General features: G+C 42.5%; 2 protein-coding genes across 3 annotated transcripts in view; both read right to left on the reverse strand.

Moving 5' to 3' along the window:
* Nucleotides 1-4,008: 4,008 nt before the first annotated feature.
* LOC129842843 (zinc finger protein 658B-like) lies at nt 4,009-14,627 on the reverse strand. The gene is made up of 2 exons (XM_055911516.1): nt 12,128-14,627; nt 4,009-7,212 (listed from the first exon to the last, which is right to left on the reverse strand). Exons 1-2 carry the CDS (start codon nt 12,228-12,230, stop codon nt 5,588-5,590), a joined length of 1,728 nt encoding a protein of 575 aa, XP_055767491.1. The 5' UTR covers nt 12,231-14,627; the 3' UTR covers nt 4,009-5,587.
* The window catches only part of LOC129842847 (gastrula zinc finger protein XlCGF26.1-like), a 35,150-nt gene continuing 24,099 nt past the window's right edge, over nt 4,009-15,059 (reverse strand). For both annotated transcript variants that reach the window (XM_055911526.1, XM_055911527.1), the window contains one exon: nt 4,009-4,935. The gene's annotated coding sequence lies outside the window, so the exon portion shown is untranslated. The remainder of the gene's footprint in view (nt 4,936-15,059) is intronic.

A 15,059-nucleotide genomic window follows, 5' to 3' on the forward strand; every position in this document is an offset into this window, starting at 1 on the left:
CCAGGACCTGCCAGAGCCGCCAGCCAGCCAGGAGCTGCCAGAGCCAGTCAGCCAGGACCTGCCAGAGCCGTCAGTCAGCCAGGACCTGCCAGAGCCGTCAGTCAGCCAGGACCTGCCAGAGCCGTCAGTCAGCCAGGACCTGCCAGAGCCGTCAGTCAGCCAGGACCTGCCAGAGCCAGTCAGTCAGCCAGGACCTGCCAGAGCCAGTCAGTCAGGAGCTTCCAGAGCTGCCAGCCAGCCAGGAGCTGCCAGAGCCGCCAGCCAGCCAGGACCTGCCAGAGCCAGTCAGCCAGGACCTGCCAGAGCCGCCAGCCAGCCAGGAGCTGCCAGAGCCAGTCAGCCAGGACCTGCCAGAGCCGTCAGTCAGCCAGGACCTGCCAGAGCCGTCAGTCAGCCAGGACCTGCCAGAGCCGTCAGTCAGCCAGGACCTGCCAGAGCCAGTCAGTCAGGAGCTGCCAGAGCCGCCAGCCAGCCAGGAGCTGCCAGAGCCGCCAGCCAGCCAGGACCTGCCAGAGCCAGTCAGCCAGGACCTGCCAGAGCCACTTAGTCAGTCACTTACCACTCTGCATATTGGTCCTCCGATCCTTCTCGCCTCTCCTCGTCCGAAGAGGAGGAAGAGATAGACTGCCGTTACAGTCGGAAAACCTGCAAAATCGGCAGTGTTTCAAATACTTGTTCTCCCCACTGTAGGTGTTTTAATGTTGGTAATACTAATACAGAGATAACCATTGGACATGCATTTTCCATTACGTCATTGTGTTCACCACTTCAGAACCTTACATCTGTTTGAAGCATATACAGGGCATTTTATAAGAGCCCTTGACTTTTTCCACATTTTGTTACGTTACAGCCTTATTCAAAAATTGATTAAATGCATTTTTTCCCTCGTCAATATAAACACAATAGCCCATAATGATAAACCGAAAACAGGTTTTTAGAAATTTTAGCAAATTTATACCTTATTTGGTAAGTATTCAGACCCTTTGCTATGAGACTCCAAATTGAGCTCAAGTGCATCCTGTTTCCATTGATCATCCTTGAGATGTTTCTACTTGACTGGAGTGCACATGTGGTAAATTCAAATGATTGGACATGTTTGGAAAAGGAACACACCTGTATATATAAGGTCCCACAGTTGACAGTGCATGTCAGAGCAAAATCCAAGCAATGAGGTTGAAGAAATTGTTCGTCGAGCTTCGAGACAGGTTTGTGGCGAGGCACAGATCTGGAGAAGAGAACCAACACATTTCTCAAATCTCTGTTTGCTGTGCTCCCGGCTTGTGTCGTCAAACTCCTACCTACTCCTCCTACTCCTAACTCCTTGGGCGCAAACCTTTTTAGGGCTCCGAGTGGCACAGGGGTCTAAGGCACTGCATCTCAGTGCAAGAGGCATCACTACAGTCCCTGGTTCGGATCCAGGCTAAATCACATCCGACCGTGATTGGGAGTGCCATAGGGAAGCGCACAATTGGCCAAGCATCGTCCGGGTTTGGCCGTCATTGTAAATAATAATAGTTTTTTTAACTGACTTGCCTAATTAAATGATAAAATTAAAAAGTGGGATGCATGCCAGCAAAGCCACTACAGAACACATTCCTAAACAATACATTAATTGCACTATAACGGTGAGAAAGGGTGCCGACAAACTGTTACATAAAGCTGACCGAAAAGCATAGTCCAAACAACTTACCACTGCTACACCTGGCTATCAGCGGAGCCTTGTCTGGCAACGAAACAGTTCATTCAGCCTTATTTACTGTCTTCTAAAAAAACATGGCTGACTTGATTAAACAAATGTGGTTTCTACTGACAATTGAGATGTGCAAACTATGGCATAAGGGGACGACAAGCGGATAGGAGGCAAAACGTAATTTCGATTAAGACATTCATGAGCGAAATAGGACGGACGTAGTCAATATAACTATTTGCTCAGCACTTTTGAAATGCACAGCGACAAAATTCAGAACATTGGCCGTTCTTACAGTGTTCTCCCTGTACGCCAAGTCAGAACCGTAGGATAAATAAAGGGGCATATAAGCAGACACTTAAAACCCTTACAATATTCAATGATTACATTTCTCTAAAACAGGTTATAGGCTACATGTGAACCACCAAGTCAGAACAAGAGACAAAATGAAGAGGTGAAAATAGACCAAATGATTAGGGTGAGGCACATGGGCTACTAACATCTTACTACACAACATACACTTAGTATTACTTTCTTAGCTACAGTATACACATCTCCCTGGCATGTTACATCATTTATGCAGCAGCAGACAAGACATTTCTGGACTCACCTTGCTATGCTGTGCTCACTTGAACAGGAAGGTGGCACGGCAGTCCTTCATGGGCATATTTTGTCATCAAACTTTGTCATCAAAGTCTGGCATTCTCTGGATTTATGGTGCTTTCCAAACTGGGAACTCGAAGGGAAAAAAATGGAATCATGATGACGTCAGTGATCTTCAGGTCGTAGCTGTAGAAAGAGGCCGAGTTCCCAATTTACAAATCCGAGTTGGATGAAAGTTTAAAACGTATTTTCCCAGTCGTGGATTGTTTTCCCCCCCGAGTTCCCAGTTGTCTTGAACTCACTCAAGTCAGATTTTGCAGTACCGAGTTAAGTTGTTTTGAGGGCGGCACAAATCAAGCTTCATTGCCAGCACGGCCAATGTTAAATGTTTACAATTTTAAACTCGGAAAAGAGCCCCTTAATCTTAGACTTGAGACCACAGAGCCACTCCAATGAATAGCAGGCTAATGATTGCTTTGCAAAGCTTGCAGTTAGCCACTGATTCCTTCCAAACCACTCATTGTTGAATTTGCCATTTCCAACTTGATGTGTAATGTTTGTCCAATGGCCGATGAGCACCGATACGTTTTATCTATAATTTCTCATTATTTCTCTTCATATGACAAAGATTAAAAAGGATTTGCCAGTAGATTGTCAACTTGATTCATGATGATGACTGCTAGCTCAGATTTTGAAAGTATGATGTTGACATGATCAGTCCAATCAAAGCGACTGTAGATATCACATGATTTGAAGTTATTTTATCTGTGGACAATGACCTTGAGCCTTCTTGTATGGGCACTTCTAATGTAACTCTATGGCAGCACCCAATAGGCTTGAATTTTCAAGTTCTACCCTTAGACTTGGCATTGATATATTGTCCCCATGAATGACAGAACACTGAGCCAATCACAGCGCAAAGCTCCGTATTTTCTGCTGGCTTGCCCCACCTCCACAGAAGGCAATGAGCTAGGCTGAAACACCTGCATTTTGGAGCTGCCTTACTCAAGAAAACAAAAAGAGACCATGTTTGTATACGGCTTTATTAACAACTCAATTACATGTTTTTTACATTGGTTGCAAAAAGATCATTTTTTTCTCACTTTTTTATCGCTAAAACTGTGGGGCTCAAAACAGATGGCCCACCTGCCCTGAATGATGGGTCGCCACTGAACTTATCTAGAATACTGCAGTCCGTCTGGGTGTTTAACCTTCCCAAGTTCCCCCATGTCACCCTGCTCCTCCGTACATTCCACTGGCTTCCAGTCAAAGTTCACATCCACTACAAGACAATGGTGTTTACTTACGGTGCAGCAAGAGGAACAGCCCCATCTCTACCTTCAGGCTATGCTCAAACCCTGTATCCCAACCCGAGCACTCAGTTCTGCCACCTCTGGTCTCATGGCCGTCCCACTGCTACAGGAGGTCAAGCTCCCTCTCAGCCCAGTCAAAGCACTTCTCTGTCCTGGCACCCCAATGGAGGCACCAGCTTCTATCTGATGCTAGGACAGCAGAGTCCCTGCCCATCTGCCCGAAAAGGTCTGAAACCCTACGTCTTTAAAGAGTATCCCCCCAAAACACAAATAATAATGTGACACTGACACTCAGCCCATAAGAACCAATCATACTGTCAGATCTAATATGAAGAACTGACTACAACCATAAGAACAATTCATACTGTCAGATCTAATATGAAGAACTGAATACTAAAGAGAAGAAGAGGTTCATGTAACTTTATTTTTCATTGGCAGATCAATAAAGTTTGCTTCAATGCAGTTATCCAAACACATTCATGATCAGTAACTAAAATAACTCATCTAGTTTTAAAGATAATTAATAAACACGTATTCATTTCATAAACTGTGTATCATTAAATAAAGTTGTAAAATAATCCCCCCCAAACTAATGGTGAAAACTGATCATCACACCATCTCTATCTGATACATGTTAGGGGCAGAAGGTAGCCTCGTGGTTAGAGCGTTGGGCCAGTAACCAAAAGGTTGCTAGATCGAATCCCCGAGCTGACAAGGTAAAAATCTGTTATTCTGCATCTGAACAAGGCCACTGTTCCTAGGCCATCATTGTAAATAAGAATTTGTTCTTAACAGACTTACCTAGTTAAATAAAGGTTCAAAAGTTCTTGTTTTTTTTAAAGAAGTGTCTACTAGCTCATTCCCACAGAACACTGCAGAGGGACAACCTGGTCTCAGAGCAAAACGTATTATATGAACATCCGTGCCACTCCATTTAGTATGTTAGGTTACATTACATTGGCCTACCAATATAAACTTAATGAAAATATAAACTAAACATGTAAAGTGTTGTTTTCATGAGATGAAATGAAACATTCCAGCAATGTTCCATATGCACAAAAAGCCAATGTCTCTCAAATGTTGTGCACAACTTTGTTTATATCCCTGTTAATGAGCATTTCAGCCTTTGTCAAGATAATCCATCCACCTGACAGGTGTGGCATATTAAGATGCTGATAAAACAGCATTATCATTACACAGGTGCACCTTGTGCTGGGGGACAATAAAAGGACACACAACACAATGTCACAGATGTCTCAAGTTCAGGGAATGTGCAATTGTCATGATGACTGCAGGAAAGAATTCAATATTTATATCTCTACCATAAGTCACCTCTAGAGAATTTGGCAGTACATCCAACCGGCCTCACAACTGCAGATCACATGTAACCACGGCAGCCCAGGACCTCTTCACCTGCAGGATTGTCAGGGAGGGTGCTGAGTAGTATTTCTGTCTGTAATCAAGACATTTGTTGGGGAAAAACTCATGCTGATTGGATGGGCCTGGCTCCCAAGTGAGTCTATGCCCTCCCAAGTCCCACCCATGGCTGAGCCCCTGCCCAGTCATGTGAAATCCATAGATTAGGGACTCATTTATTTAAAATGACTGATATCCTTATACGAACTGTAAATCTTTGAAATTGTTGCGTTTAGATTGTTGTTAAGTATAATACGACTTGTAGGACGTATCGTATGTTACGAATTACAATTTTTATGTTATTTTACGCATTGCTATTCATACAATATGTTACGGACTTGTAATATGTATGATATGTAACGAATTCCAATTTGTTGTTGCTAACGTTAGCTGGGTGAGGGGTTAAATGGTTTTAGGGGAAAGGTTAGCTAACATACTAAGTAGTTACATGCTAAGCTAACATGCTAAGCTAACATGCTAAGTAATAGCTAAAAAGTAGTAAGTAGTTGCAAAGTTGCTAAAATGCTAAAGTCGTCCTTGATGAGATTCTAAACACAGCAGCCTTTGGCTAGAAGTTTGAGTTACACGCCCACCCTTCCACAGAGCAGGAATAAGGCTTCTCTCCTGTGTGTGTTCTCTGATAAACTGTTAGCACAGTTGATGTTTTGAAGCATTTTCCACAGTCAGAGCAGGAGTATGGCTTATCTCCTGTATGTATACGTTCATGTGATTTTAAGTTGGAAAGTTGAGAGAAACTAGTTCCACAGTCAGAGCAGACGAAAGGCTTCTCTCCTGTGTGTGTTCTCTGATGAACTTTTAGCTCTTTTGATGTTTTAAAACATTTTCCACAGTCAGAGCAGGAGTATGGCTTCTCCCCTGTATGTATACGTTCATGTGATTTTAAGTTGGAAAGTTGAGAGAAACTAGTTCCACAGTCAGAGCAGACGTAAGGCTTCTCTCCTGTGTGTGTTCTCTGATGAACGTTAAGCTTATTTGATGTTTTAAAACATTTTCCACAGTCAGAGCAGGAATAAGGCTTCTCTCCTGTGTCTGTTCTCTGATGAACTGTTAGCACAGTTGATGTTTTGAAGCATTTTCCACAGTCAGAGCAGGAGTATGGCTTATCTCCTGTATGTATACGTTCATGTGATTTTAAGTTGGAAAGGTGAGAGAAACTAGTTCCACAGTCAGAGCAGACGAAAGGCTTCTCTCCTGTGTGTGTTCTCTGATGAACTGTTAGCTCTTTTGATGTTTTAAAACATTTTCCACAGTCAGAGCAGGAGTAAGGCTTCTCTCCTGTATGTGTTCTCTGATGAACTTTTAGATCCGTTGACGTTGTGAAGCATTTTCCACAGTCAGAGCAGGAGTAAGGCTTCTCTCCTGTGTGTATACGTTGGTGTGTTTTTAAGGTGCCCAGACGAGAGAAACTCGCCCCACAGTCAGAGCAGACATAAGGCTTTTCACCTGTATGTATACGTTCATGTGATTTTAAGTGGGAACGTCGAGAGAAACAAGTTCCACAGTCAGAGCAAAAGTAAGGCTTCTCTCCTGTGTGTGTTCTCTGATGAACCTTTAGCTGAGCGTATGTTTGAAAACGTTTTCCACAGTCAGAGCAGGAGTAAGGCTTCTCTCCTGTATGTACACGTTCATGTGATTTTAAGTTGGAAAGTTGAGAGAAACAAGTTCCACAGTCAGGGCAGACGTAAGGCTTCTCTCCTGTGTGTATACGTTGGTGTGTTTTTAAGGTGCACAGATGAGAGAAACTCGCTCCACAGTCAGAGCAGGAGTAAGGCTTCTCTCCTGTATGTACACGTTCATGTGATTTTAAGCCGGAAAGGTGAGAAAAACTAGTTCCACAGTCAGGGCAGACGTAAGGCTTCTCTCCTGTGTGTGTTCTCTGATGAGATTTTAGATCATTTGATGTTCTAAAACGTTTTCCACAGTCAGAGCAGACGCAAGGCTTCTCTCCTGTGTGTATACGTTCATGTGTTTTTAAGACGGAAAGTTGAGAGAAACTCGCCACACAGTCAGAGCAGGAATAAGGTTTCTCTCCTGTGTGTTTTCTTAGGTGTATTTTTAGCTTTGATAGAAATGGGAAAATCTTCCCACAATATGGGCAGTGGTGAGACCTCTTAGCTCTGTGATCTTCCTGCTGTTGCTCTCTGGATGTAGAGAATGTCTCAACATGGTATCCTGTGTGAAAATCAGAAGAACCAGTCAGTTGGTGTGATATACATGTCAATCAAATGTAGTTTATGAAACACTTTCTACATCAGTAGTTGTCACAAAGTGCTGAACAGAAACCCAGCCTAAAATCTACAAAGAGCAAGCAATGCAGATGTAGAAGCAGTGGCCACAAACTCTCTAGAAAGCAGGAACCTAGGAAGAAACGTAGAGAGGAACCAGGCTCAGAGCGGTGACCATTCCTCTTCTGGTCATATCGGGTGACAGGTAGCCTAGTGGCTAGAGCAACCGAAAGGTTGCAAGATCAAATCCCCGAGCTGACAAGGTAAAAATCTGTCGTTTTGCCCCTGAATAAGGCAGTTAACCCACTGTTCCTAGGCCGTCACTGAAAATAAGAATTTGTTCCTAACTGACTTGCCTAGTTAACCTGTTTGGGCGCATGTCCAAACGCTAGCGGGACACCTACGACAACATCCGGTGAAATTGCAGAGCGCAAAATTCAAATACAAAAATCGTAATATTAAACATTCATGAAAATACAAGTGTCTTACATCATTTAAAAGCTTCTTGTTAATCCAACTGCATTGTCAGATTTGAAAAAGGCTTTACGGAGAAAGCATACCATGCGATTATCTGAGGACAGCGCCCCACGTCAAAATACTTTTTCAACCAGCACAGGTGTCACAAAATCACAGACAGCAATTAAATAAATCACTTACCTTTGAATATCTTCCTCTGATTGCAATCCCAAGGGTCCCAGCTACACAATGAATGGTCGTTTTGTTCGATAAAGTCCTTCATTATATCCCAAAAATGTCAGTTTAGATGGCGCGCTTGATTCAGTAATTCACTCATTCAACATGCACACAAACCAATCCAACAAGTGAAAATCAAACGATGTTTCCAATTAATCCTCGGGTATTCTAATATCTAAATAAACAATAATATTTAGACGGAGAATAGTGTGTTTAATAGCGAAGATAAATAATGAAGAGCGCACTGTCGTTGATGCACGCAACATGACTACTTTTCTAATGGGGGACACCTTGATAAACTACAAATACCTGAAACCCATTCTAAAGCCTGGTGATATCTAGTGGAAGCCATAGGAACTGCAATCTGGGTCCTATCTATTTGTATATTCCATAGGCAAGCAATGAAAAAACCTGTGACCTCAAAATAAACATTCCGGATGGATTTTCCTCAGGTTTTCACCTGCCATATCAGTTCTGTTATACTCAGACATTATTTTAACAGTTTTAGAAACTTCAGAGTGTTTTCTATCCAATGCTATCAAGTATATGTATCAAGTATATGTCTGCTGGCTTGCTTCTGAAGCTAAGCAGGGTTGGTCCTAGTCAGTCCCTGGATGGGAGACCAGATGCTGCTGGAAGTGGTGTTGGAGGGCCAGTAGGAGGCACTCTTTCCTCTGGTCTAAAAAAAATATCCCAATGCCCCAGGGCAGTGATTGGGGACACTGCCCTGTGTAGGGTGCCGTCTTTCGGATGGGACGTTAAACGGGTGTCCTGACTCTCTGAGGTCATTAAAGATCCCATGGCACTTATCGTAAGAGTAGGGGTGTTAACCCCGGTGTCCTGGCTAAATTCCCAATCTGGCCCTCAAACCATCATGGTCACCTAATAATCCCCAGGTTACAATTGGCTCATTCATCCCCCTCCTCTCCCCTGTAACTATTCCCCAGGTCGTTGCTGCAAATGAGAACGTGTTCTCAGTCAACTTTCCTGGTAAAATAACGGTAAAATAAATAAAATAAAATATGCATCTCCTAGCTTTTGGGCAGTTTACTTTGGGCACGTCAGTCATCCGAAATTCCGGACAATAACCAGTATGCTAAGAAAGTTAAAAAAAGGTTAAAAAAATAAATACACTACCACTAGTGGTGAAATAAATGAATAAATTCTAAAGATTGGGGTCACTTACAAATGCCCTTGTTTTTGAAAGAAAAGCAAATTTTTTGTCCATTCAAATAATGTCAAATTGATCAGAAATACAGTGTAGACATTGTTAATGTTGTAAATGACTATTGTAGCTGGAAATGGCTAAAGATCTCGTACGACGCTGTGTACTACTCCCTTCACAGAACAGCGCAAACTGGCTCTAACCAGAATAGTGTCTAGAAGGCCAGCATCCCGGAGTCACCTCTTCACAGTTGACTTTGAGACTGTTGTTTTGCGTGTACTATTTAATTAAGCTGCCAGTTGAGGACTTGTGAGACGTCTGTTTCTCAAACTAGACACTAATGTACGTGTCCTCTTGCCCAGTTGTGCACCGGGGCCTCCCACTCCTCTTACTATTCTGGTTAAAGCCAGTTTGCGCTGGTTAAATTAAAAAATATATATATTCTCATCAATCTACAAACAATACCCCATAATGGCATCACAATACCCCATAATGACATCACAATACCCCATAATGACTCAAATATGACATTTACGTAAGTATTCAGACCCTTTACACAATAGTTAGTTGAAGCACCTTTGAGTCTTTTTGGGTATGAAGCTACAAGCTTGAAACACTTGTTTTTGGGGAGTTTCTCCCATTTTTCTCTGCAGATCCTCTCAAGCTCTGCCAGACTGGATGGGTAGTGTCTCTCCAAAGCTATTTCCAGGTCTCTCCAGAGATGTTTGATCGGGTTCAAGCCCGGGCTCTGGCTGCGCCACTCAATGACATTCAGAGACTTGTACCGAAGCCACTCCCACGTTGTCTTGGCTGTGTGCTCAGGGTCATTGTCCTGTTGGAAGGTGAACCTTCACCCCAGTTTGAGGTCCCGAGCGCTCTCAAGTAGGTTTTCCTAAAGGATCTCTCTATACTTTGCTACGTTCATCTGTCCCTTGATCCTGACAAGTCACCCAGTCCCTGCCGCTCAAAAACATCCCCACAGCAAGCTGCTGCCACCACCACCCTTAACCGTAGGGATGGTGCCAGGTTTGCTCCAGGCATGGCGCTTGGCATTCAGGCCAAAGAGTTCAATCTTGGTTTCATCAGACCAGAGAATCTTGTTTCTCATGGTCAGAGTCCTTTAGGTGCCTTTTGACAAATTCCAAGCAGACTGTCATGTGCCTTTTACTAGGCAGTGGCTTCCGTCTGGGCACTCTACCATAAAGTCATGATTAGTGGAGACCTGCAGAGATGGTTTTCCTTCTGGAAGATTCTCTCATCTCCATAGAGGAACTTTGGAGCTCTGTCAGAGTGACCATCGGGTTCTTGGTTACATCCCTGACCAAGGCCCATCTCCCCCGATTGCTCAGTTTGGCCGGGTGGCCAGCTCTAGGAAGAGTCTTGGTGGTTCAAAACTTCTTCCATTGTAGAATGATGGAGGCCTCTGTGTTCTTGGGGACCTTTAATGCTGCAGAAATGTTTTTGGTACCGGTCCCCAGATCTGTGCCGACACAATCCTGTCACGGAGCTCTACGGACAAATCCTTCCACCTCATGACTTGGTTTTTACTCTGACATGAACTGTCAACTGTGGGACCTTAAATAGACAGGTGTGTGCCTGTCCAAATCATATCCAATCAATTGATTTTACCACAGGTGGACTCCAAGTTGTAGAAACATCTCAAGAATCATCTCATAGCAAAAGGGTCTGGAAACTTACGTAAATAAGCAATTCTTATCATTTTTTTTACATTTGCAAGAATTTCTAAAAACCTGTTTTGTCTTTGTCATTATGGGGTATTGTGTGTAGATTGACGAGGAAAAACATGTAATCAATTTTAGAAAAAGGCTGTAACGTACCAAAACGGGAAAAATGGGAAGGGGTCTGACAGTGCCCTCGGAAAGACTTGACTTGACTATTTCCACATTTTGTTTTGTTACAGCCTTATTCTAAAATTAAATAAAAAAATATCCTCAGCAATCTACACACAATACCCTATAATGACAAAGCGAAAACAAGTTAAAAAAAAACCAAGAGCCTCAAAATTGAGTTCAGATGCATCCTGTTTCCATTGATCATCCTTGAGATGTTTCTACAACTTGATATATAAAACATATTAAATATACACTACTGTTCAAACGTTTGGGGTAACTTAGAAATGTCCTTGTTTTGAAAGAAGCACATTGTTTGTCCATTAAAATAACATCAAATGGATCAGAAATACAGTGAAGACATTGTTAATGTTGTAAATGACTATTGTAGCTGGAAACGGCAGATATTTTATGGAATATCTACATAGGCGTACAGAGGCCCATTATCAGCAACCATCACTCCTGTGATCCAATGGCATGTTGTGTTAGCTAATCCAAGTTTATCATTATAAAAGGCTAATTGATCATTAGAAAACCCTTTTTGAATTTATGTTAGTACAGCTGAAAACTGTGGTGCTCATTAAAGAAGCAATAAAACTGGCCTTTGCAACTCTGCCTAGAAGGCCAGCATCCCGGAGTCGCCTCTTCACTGTTGACGTTGAGACTGGTGTTAAGTGACCCCAAACTTTTGAATTGAGCTCAGGTGCTTCCTGTTTCCATTGATCATCCTTGAGATGTTTCTACAACTTAATATATAAAATATTAAATATATATGTATGAGATATAAATCATCAGGATGTGGTAGTCTATTGGTTATGTTCATCACTTCTCCAATCATTGTTGAGATCTGATATTCTGTGCAGCAAACAAATTATAATTCAATATTGACAGTGATGATGCTATGGCCTATTTTGAAATGAGTTATGCCTAACTTGGTGATTGACGGTATTAAACATTTTCAACGTTCTTGAGACAATGTGTGGGCAAAGGCAGGCGTTACAAGTTTTTTTTTTATGTTTTGCTTCGCTGTGAAGTCTTGAGTTGCTCAGGGATGTGTGATGTCAGAATTACAGAATTCAACCTAGCAATAGACTGGTCATAACTTATGGAGGTCTAATTTATGAAGATAACTTATAGATAGAACCAGCTCTTACCATGACTAACAGTTGTCCTAATCTTCTCCTCCTCTTCTTCATCTTTAATGATGACATTCAGCTCCAGTGTTTGACTGCAGTCTTCCAGCTTCACTGATGCCATCTCTGGATCCTGCAGTGCAAACTGGGCTCCACTGTCACAATCAGTACCCAGTGACTGTAGGTTTGGACTCAGTGTGGAAGGAGAGAGGCAGGCTGGGTTTGTCCTCACTGTTGATGTTACCGGCCTCAGACTTAATCTGAGTCGGCCTGTAGTAATAAAGACAAACGGACACAAAAGTTATTTTCTTGACAGTTCTGGCACTTTATGCTGTAAAAATATTTTCTCTCTTTTCTTGTTCAATTATCTCATTTCAGTAGATCAGGTAGCTAATCCTTGATAAAACATTCATTCACATTAAACACAAAGTACACATTTTAAATTGCACAACATAAGAGCACTTAACCTATAGTAGATTTCCTAAATTCCCATAAATGCATAAATGACTCAAAAACCATTTAGTACAAGGTTGCAGTATGTTTCAGGCAGCACTATGTACTATTTTCCTGAATAACCTTGTCTCTTACTACGGGACCAATCATGGAAGCTCCATCAGTCTGACAGTAGGTCCTCTTACTACGGGACCAACCATAGAAGCTCCATCAGTCTGCACTGTAGTTCCACCAGTCTGTCTTACAGCCTCTGCATATGATACATCATGAGGGATTCTATATCTCTGAGCATCTCTCTGCACCTGGCATCCACCAAATGCTGCTCTGTGTCCTCCACACAATTGCAACACTTAACCGTCACATTGCTCCAACATTCACCGTAATCATGTTCCCCACCACACTTGGCACATCTTTTCACTCAACAGCTACATGTCCCATTCTTTGGCATTTAAAAACACTGTGATGATTCACTGTTGCTGCTCCAGTTTCAACTGTTCTGTTATGGAACCCTGACCTGTTCACCGGACGTGCTACCTGTCCCAGACCTGCTGTTTTAAACTCTCTAGAGACAGCAGGAGCGGTAGAGATACTCTCAATGATCGGCTATGAAAAGCCAACTGACATCTACTCCTGATGGGCTGACCTGTTGCACCCTCGACAACCACTGTGATTATTATTTGACCCTGCTGGTCATCTATGAACATTTGAACATCTTGGCCATGTTCTGTTATAATCTCCACCCAGCACAGCCAGAAGAGGACTGGCCACCCCTCATAGCCTTGTTCCTCTCAAGGTTTCTTCCTAGGTTCTGGCCTTTCTAGGGAGTTTTCCCTAGCCACTGTGCTAGTACACCTAAATTGCTTGCTGTTTGGGGTTTAGGCTGTGTTTCTGTACAGCACTTTGTGACATCAGCTGATGTAAGAAGGGCTTTATAAATACATTTGATTGGTTGATTGATGAGGCTGGGTCAGAATCTCTGACATTGAAGCTAAGGAATCCTATTCTGTACTTTTCCAGACAAAACCTTCTCAAACCTCAACAACACCGATAAGCTTTCACTTCTTTAACCCTCTTTCCTACTTATCAACCTTTAGGCTTCAACCACTGTCTCCTTCACATGTTCTTTAACAATATCATCCATGGACATAGATATTGGGACCTCAGAGATTACTCCCTTCAATTTAGCATAAGCTCCAGGGTCTTGCCTTCTGAGCTTCATCCCATTATGATTTTGCAATTGAAGAATCTTCCCTTGCTGAACCTGACTAGCACATGATATTAACAATCTACCATCTTAAATGTTTTATTTCACCTTTATTTAACCAGGTAGGCTAGTTCAGAACAAGTTCTCATTTACACGGATGCAGCCCAGTTTAACTTCATCTCTCTTTTTATGGCCTTGGTTAATCAGATAGGGTGTAAATGAGGCCCTGTGGTCTCCTCAAACACCATCCCAACTTTCCACTGTGACACATTATTACTCTAGCTCCCTACCTTGGGCCTCTTTAGAGTTTCTATACTACATGCACCACTGCTTCCAGTATCATTATCTCTATTCTTCCTATGTCTTTTCACTACAGACCATTCACATACTAGGCCCTCGTCCTCCCGCTCCATATCATCAGAACTGTCCCCCACAATGATCGCATTCCAGCACAGCTGTTGTTTCTCAAACTCTCTCCATTTCCATTGTTTCAGGAGTGTCAAACTCATTCCATTGACAGCCGAGCCTCACAGGTTTTCGTTTCTTCATTCAATTAAAACCTAGACAATCAGACGAGGGAAGTTCCTTTCTAATTAGTGACCTTAATTCATTAATCAAGTACAAGGGTGGAGCGAAAACCCGCAGACACTTGGTCCTCCATGGAATGAGTTTGACACGTGCTCCGATTCATCCACATTAATCGACGCCATTCCATGCAGTTGGCCTCTCTCTCCAAATGGTGAAGGAAAACTTTAGTTAGTTTCCCTCTATTTTGACACTCCACCACACAGCCTCGTGTCGCCATTTCACAACGAGCAAACTCCTAGAAAGACGACCGAAACCATTGAAGCCGCCATTTGACTAGCCTCGTCCTAACCATCCTGATCTCGCGAGCTTACATTAACGAAACAGTGTATGTAAACTCGCGAGATCAGGACGGTTCGGACGAGGCTATTTACCAGCTCATAAACAACATGTTACACAAATCCAAGAACATGTAAAAACGAACTCAAATAAGTGGAATCTTTATGAAATTACTTTGACGAAATTATGTACATACACTCAGACAAACCCGAAGTCTACCTAAGTGACTTGTAAAATCACGTTCTTCACTCACTCGGTTTGACCCCAAAATAACACATACAATTAAAACCTTTACCAAAAGTGATAATACCTTGACGAATTTGTTACATATCATATATTCTTCGACATTAGAAAGTTTAAACATGCTTTTACATACCTAGAATAATACAGTTGAAACGGACACAACCACTATCGACATAACACAGTTCTGTC

The sequence above is a fragment of the Salvelinus fontinalis genome, unplaced genomic scaffold, assembly GCF_029448725.1.
Source record: "Salvelinus fontinalis isolate EN_2023a unplaced genomic scaffold, ASM2944872v1 scaffold_0071, whole genome shotgun sequence".
Classification (NCBI taxonomy): Eukaryota; Metazoa; Chordata; class Actinopteri; order Salmoniformes; family Salmonidae; genus Salvelinus; species Salvelinus fontinalis.